Source organism: Delphinus delphis, chromosome 10 (genome assembly GCF_949987515.2).
Source record: "Delphinus delphis chromosome 10, mDelDel1.2, whole genome shotgun sequence".
NCBI classification, from domain to species: domain Eukaryota; kingdom Metazoa; phylum Chordata; class Mammalia; order Artiodactyla; family Delphinidae; genus Delphinus; species Delphinus delphis.
This window is the reverse complement of record NC_082692.2, coordinates 63,472,095-63,479,204: the sequence shown is the minus strand read 5'-3', so window position 1 is coordinate 63,479,204 and position 7,110 is coordinate 63,472,095. Positions and strand designations below refer to the sequence as shown.

Sequence of the window (7,110 nt, the reverse complement as noted above, 5' to 3'; positions counted from 1 at the left end):
TCAGTATTATGAGATTACTCTGAAGGAAGGGTTTTATATGATGTACCATTGAGAATGTGTGGATTTGCCATTTGCCCACTTAACAAGGTGACTGGATAAGGAAGTATGTGCCCAAGAGCTACTTGATGGACTTAGAACAGTGAGAGATTGTCAGGGAACAGAATTGTTGCTAGGCTTTAGATTCATACAGCAAGAAAAGGTACCTCAAGGCTTAAAAACGTAGTTTATATTTCTCAAGAACAATTTTGATAAAGTATTAGATAGTATTTGAAGAGCAACAATGATCCAAAACTTTCCTTTTTTAAAATAACAGCAGTATAAAAGTAGATTTGGCCATTAGCCAAGTTGATTTTGTATTTATAGAAAAATACGCTGAATAGCAGGAATTGTGTTTACACATGTAATTTTTCTGAAGTGTGTTTATATAGCTGAGGTATTACTAACCTTTTCTTCCCTTAAGTAGGGATGGCAAGTGAGATGTTTGACTTGTTCATATGCATACTCTCAGTAAATGAACTATATATGACTTCATTTTATGTTCAGAAGGCATATAGAAATTAAGATTATCAGGAGGTGTATTCCTGCCAGAAATAAAATGTCTTAGTTATTTAGTCTGCTACTTGGCTAATGAGGTCATACAAGCCTGGTAGACGTTTAGAAATAAATATGTATTTGTGCTATATGTTTTTACTTGTTTTTTAAGGGACCAGGATCTATTTTTATTTAAAGCCAAACATAGGTAAAATTTTGGAGAATAATTAAATACCAGATTGTTCCTCCCCATTTCTTTATTGCCATGTGAAATCATTCAGCTTCAAAGCAATCACCACTTCCATTCCACACTGATAACTTTTCTTTTGGTTTATTTTTTGCAGGAGGTATATCGAATTCCAAAGAAAAGTCAAACTGAAAAGGAGAGCACAAGTAGGTATTCAGAGATACTTTGTGCATATGACTTTACGAATATTCTTTTAGAAATATGCAGATGTAACTGATAAGAAGTTTATTGTGTTTTTGGAACCAGATAATATGTCATTAGGTAAATGAAATATTTTTGGTATAAGTTTGAAAACGTGTTTTTAAAACAATTTTCTTGGAGTACAGTTGACTTACAATGTTGTGTTAGTTTCAGGTGTACTGCAAAGTGAATCAGTTATACATATACATATATCCACTCTTTTTTAGATTCTTTTCACATATAGGCCATTACAGTGTATTGAGTAGAGTTCCCTGTGCTATACAGTAGGCCCTTATTAGTTATCTGTTTTATGTATAGTAGTGTGTATATGTCAATCCCAATTTCTCAATTTATCCTTCCCTTCCTTCCCCTCTGGTAACCATAAGTTTATTTTCTACATATGTGACTCTCTGTTTTGTAAATAAGTTCATTTGTACCATTTTTTTAGATTCCACACATAAGTGATACATATGATACTTGTCTTTCTCTGTCTGACTTCACTCAGTATGACAATCTCTAGGTCTATCATGTTACTGCAAATGGCATTATTTCATTCTTTTTTATGGCTAATATTCCATTGTATATATGTACCATATCTTCTTTATCCATTCCTCTGTTGATGGACATTTAGGTTGCTTCCCTGTCCTGGCTCTTGTAAATAGTACTGCAGTGAACATTGGGGTGCATGTATCTTTTCAAATCACAGTTGTCTCTGGATATATGCCCATGAGTGGGATTGCTGGATCATATGGTAGCTCTATTTTTAGTTTTTTAAGGAACCTCCATAGTACTGTTCTCCATAGGGGCTATACCAGTTTACAGTTCCACCAGCAGTGTAGCAGGGTTCCCTTTTCTCCACACCCTCTGTAGCGTTTATTGTTTGTAGATTTTTTGATGATGGCCATTCTGACCAGTGTAAGGTGATACCTCATTGTAGTTTGATTTGCATTTTTCTCATAATTAGTGATGTTGAGTATCTTTTCATGTGCCTTTTGGCCATCTGTATGTCTTCTTTGGAGAAATGTCTATTTAGATTTTCCACCCATGTTTTGTTTGGGTTGTTTGTTTTTTTGATACTGAGCTGCACAAGCTGTTTGTATATTTTGGAGATTAATCCCTTATCTATCACTTTGTTTGCAAATATTTTCTCCCATTCTGAGGGTTGTCTTTTCATCTTCTTTGTAGTTTCCTTTGCTGTGCAAAAGCTTTTAAGTTGAATTAGGTCCCATTTGTTAATTTTTATTTTTATTTTCATTGCTCTAGGAGGTGGATCTGTGCATTTTTATTCTTAGTGATTTTTTGTCAAAGGAGATGTCCCTTTATACTCCCTGTGTTGTTTCTTTCCTTGAAGTCATGGCCTTCTAGTAGCTTTCATTTCTTCCTCTAGAGCAGACATTCTTTTTTTTTTTTGGCGGTACGCGGGCCTCTCACTGTTGTGGCCTCTCCCGTTGCGGAGCACAGGCTCCGGACGCTCAGGCTCAGCAGCCGTGGCTCACGGGCCTAGCCGCTCCGCAGCATGTGGGATCTTCCCGGACCAGGGCATGAACCCGTGTCCCCTGCATCGGCAGGTGGACTCTCAACCACTGCGCCACCAGGGAAGCCCTAGAGCAGACATTCTTAAACCTATACTCCTTAGGTGTGTGTAAGTTTTTACCTGTAGATGTTTATATGCAAAGTCCTTGGTATACGTTCATTTTACTGGGGAAAATTCAAAACTTTCATCAGATTCTCAAGGAATCAGTGACCCCTCACAAGGTTAAGAATCATTATTACAGGGCTTCCCTGGTGGCGCAGTGGTTGAGAGTCCGCCTGCCGATGCAGGGGACACGGGTTTGTGCCCCGGTCCGGGAAGATCCCACATGCCGCGGAGTGGCTGGGCCCGTGAGCCATGGCCGCTGAGCCTGCGCGTCCGGAGCCTGTGCTCCGCAACGGGAGAGGCCACAACAGTGAGAGGCCCGCGTACCGCAAAAAAAAAAAAAAAAAAAAAAAAAAAAAAAGAAAGAATCATTATTACAGAACAGATAATAGGGAGACCATTGCAGTATGGTTTCTGGGCTTTACCGCTTAGCTGTGTTTCCAACATACTTTAGAGATTAAAGCAATGGTATAAATTATGGTGGCTCTTGTTAGTCTCTTGTGCCCCTCCAGCAGTGACCCAGTATAAATAGAGTAAAGGAGCCAGTGTGATCATGTTTTTGGTCTTTTTCTTTATTTTTGGCATGAAGAACATTTTGTAATCTTAAATCTTATTGGTTAAATAATCTTATTGGTTAAAGCCCTGTAAAGTATCCTTTACATCACTTTTGTATCTTTTGGATATTTTTAGTTCTACTGGTTTAGTCTCTTCATAGCCAGACATCCTACTTAGGGCTGCAAAGATTTCTTCCCATAAGAAAGAAAGCTGGATTGAGTAGTACTGGTTGGCAGTATCAGCAGCACCACTATAGAGTTGATCATCAGAGGCTGGCTTCTCTGGGCCCACTGAGTTGAAAACATTAGCAAGACAGGTGAAGTTTCAATACCTATGAAGGTCCTCCCACCCCACCCTGCCACCATTGTTTTGTAAATATCTAGTCTGGTATGGCCCTCTGAGAGAAGCAGGACATGGTCTGTAGTGGACAATTATAATCTTTTCAGGGAGCAGCCTTTTGTGTGCCAACTTCAGTCTCATCCTCACATGTGGGGAACCCCGCCTCCATCTCAGTATCAGGCTTTTAGATTAGAGAAATGCTTATAATGCAAACCTGACTTGCTATGTTACTACTCAATGTCAAGCGATTAAAAAGCTTAGAACTTTTAAAATTCATAAGGATTGTGAAATACTTTGGGAAATATGCAGTCTAGCTTTATCCACGTTTTAAAATATGAGAAAATCAGCCTGAATATATAAGATGATTTCTCTGCCTCACATATTCTAAGATGCAGAGTCAGAATATACTGTTGGTATGATTCCTTTTCTTGTTTTACCAATATATAGTGAAGAAATAGCCACATTTTAAGGAAATTAACACCAGGGTAAGGAACCTGGGTTTGAAGGAGGAAATAGAGAGTCATGGGCAGATCCAGATGAAACTAGATAATAATACTTCACAAAAAGATGTTGTGCTAATACCTTCTGAGCTGAACAGTTGTTTTAATTGTATGGTATTTTCTGCCAGCATGTGGTATTAGATGAGTTAGTTCTGTTAGCTTCTCACTGACAAATACTCATACATGGCTGTAGATTAGTAACTTTTTTGTAAATAAATGGAGTTTTTGGCCAGCTAAAAGAACTGTGAGAATGGTATATGTAAACCTGATCCTACTGCTGGGGGAAAAAACAACTGATAGCACATTTTTCTGAGATGAGAAAAGAAAAAACAATGTTTATCAAGAATCCGCTTTGCGCTATGAGAGATACTTTATAAGAAATTCTCTCCTTATGAAGAGAGCAATATGATTAGTAGGTAACAGTACTAACATACACAAAGCAACAGCATATAATACTAGTCAGTTTATATTGAAATGTTCATTGGTGGGATCTAGACTACTTAGGAAAATGAAAGACTAGGTGGTGTGATCAGTGAAAAGTAGTACTTAGGGCAGCTTTTGGGAGCAGTGGCAATGGAATTGGGTGAGAACCATTCTAGGTAAAGAGACTGAGTGAAGAAGGTTAGCTTCCATCTTTTTTTTTTTTTAATTTATTTTATTTTTGGCTGCGTTGGGTCTTTGTAGCTGTGCACGGGCTTTCTCTAGTTGTGGTGAGCAGGGGCTACTCTTCGTTGCGGTGTGCGGGCTTCTCACTGTGGTGGCTTCTCTTGTTGCAGAGCACGGGCTCTAGGTACACAGGCTTCAGTAGTTGTGGCTTGCGAGTTCTAGAGCGCAGGCTCAGTAGTTGTGGTGCACGGGCTTAGTTGCTCTGCGGCATGGGGGATCCTCCCAGACCAGGGCTCAAACCCGTGTCCCCTGCATTGGCAGGTGGATTCTTAACCACTGTGCCATCAGGGAAGCCCCCAGCTTCCATCTTTGAATAGGAAGCTGGCGTTCTTTTTTTGAAGATGTAGCTCTCTGGTTTTGATAACTTACTGAGTTACCACCTGTTTCACCTGTGTTTGAAATATTTTTCTTTTGAAATTGTAGTTCATAAAAAGTTGTCTAATTTTTTTTTTAATTAAAGAGATTTTTCTATTGAGGTTTTTATGTTTAGCATGCCAGGCTGTTTTTCTACCAGTTGTAAATATGTAGAGTTATAAGGGCAGGGGAAGGCTTTTACATTTTGAACTGACAAGCAGACTGCCTTACTAAAGGTATCAGAAACATTTTGCATGCATGTGTTCCACAGAACTAGTTAGAAATGATGAAAGCTTGGACTGAGACTTTGGTGGGAAAAGGTAGAAAAGGGCAGTCATGGAAGAGACTTTTAGGAAGTAGAGCACACAAGCATATAAGACCTTATGTCTCGTCCAAATTTGGGACTGGGTATATGAAGGAGGAGTCCATAGATCTGTTTGTTGGATAGAAATTTTATTATACAGTTGGTATACTATCATGATGGAGAAAAGTCTACCAAGTAAATTTTTTTAAAAACCTTTTCCCCTAGTAACCGAACGAGGAAGGGATGCTGTTGGCTTCAGAGATCAAACAGTTGCCCCAAAGACTCCTAACAGGTCAAGAGAGAGAGACCCAGACAAACAAACTCAAAATAAAGAGAAAAGGAAACGAAGGGGCTCCCTCTCACCACCTTCTTCCGCCTATGAGCGGGGAACAAAAAGGCCAGATGACAGGTAAGTGGCCTATGTGAGTTACTCTCTTTTCTGAGCAAGTCAAAAAGTACCCAAGTGATACACTTCTGATTTGGGGGCAACAAGTGCTTTTGTAATAAATGTATTCTCTTGTGAGTGAGTATAAAAGGAAACTCTACTCATAACTATTGAGAGTCTCTTTTGACAGTAGTAATAGCTGTGAAGACGAATAGATTTTTGGTACTCGAATGGCTTCTACTTCATAACGTTTAAATGCTATTTGAGGAGCCAGAGATTTGTTCTTTAAAGGGGAATGGGGGTTGATGGGAGATAACCCTATGTTTTCTAGTGAATCTTACACCATACCAGTTCAAAATGTTGTTTGATCCCTGTGTCAGAGACTGTCTTGTGATGCTGGTAGAAAAACAGGCCACATAATCACCTGCTGGGCACTAGAAAACATTTGTTCCCGAGAAGTTCTTTTTAAATTAAATATACTTAAAAAAAAAAATTGAGATATAGCAGTCATGTAATGCAGTTGTCAGAATTTTTAATTTTGGGTTCTCTGGGTATGTAATAGTAATTCATCATGATTTTAATTTACGTTTCTCTCATTACTAAATAGATTGAACATTTTGCCATATGTTTATTGACCATTCCTATTTACTCTTCTGTGAAGTGTCTTTTTATATGTGGTGTTCATTTATTAAATTTTGTCTTTTTAAGCTCTAGGTGTTCTTTTTTTATATTCTAAATATAATTTTGCAAGTATTTTTCCCAGTTTATGACTTGTATTTTGACTCTTTCTGTATCTTTCAATACACAGAATTTATTAATTATGGTGTAATTGAATATATCGTATATATTGTCTGTTTCCTTTATGGTTAGTGTTTACAGTGTTTTAAGAAATTCTTCCCAACTCTTGAGATGACTTTGTGTGTGTGTGTGTGTATATACATTTTGTTTTAGCAAGATTTAAGTCCTTAATCCATTGGGAATTAATTTTTGTATATATTTTAAGGTAGGAATCTGGTTTCATTTCTTTCTAGGTGAACACCCAGTTGTCCCAGCATCATTTACTACTTGAACGCTCCTCCTTTCTGCACTGATCTGCAGTGCTGCCTCTTTCCAACAGGTTTTCACATATGGGAGGATCTGTTTCTGGGCTCCTCATGACTATCTTATATTTAAGTCTTGATAGCAAGTAGGGCAAATCCCTACTTGATCTTCTGGGATGCCCTGTCTTTTCTCAGATTTATTCTTCCTTAGAATCTGCTTTGAGTATTTGAATATTCTCTATCTAGTTAGGTCTTCTTTAATATTTTTAATGAAGATAAAGTTTTTCATTAATGTCTTTGTTAATAGTTTTCTCCAGAAAAACTTGTTTATCTTTTGGTGTATTTATTTCTGAGAACCCTAACTTCTGTTACA

At 37.9% G+C, this 7,110-nt stretch overlaps 1 protein-coding gene across 3 annotated transcripts in view; it reads left to right on the top strand.

The window, feature by feature from the left end:
- Positions 1-7,110, top strand: part of SETD2 (SET domain containing 2, histone lysine methyltransferase) — a 113,429-nt gene that overhangs the window by 76,880 nt on the left and 29,439 nt on the right. For 2 of the 3 annotated variants that reach the window (XM_060022357.1, XM_060022356.1), the window contains 2 exons: positions 876-924; positions 5,538-5,721. In XM_060022357.1, coding sequence (XP_059878340.1) covers positions 876-924; positions 5,538-5,721 — 233 coding nt within the window. Of the gene's footprint in view, positions 1-875; positions 925-5,537; positions 5,722-7,110 lie in introns of those variants that run through there. The other variant, XR_009520867.1, reaches the window with a different exon arrangement.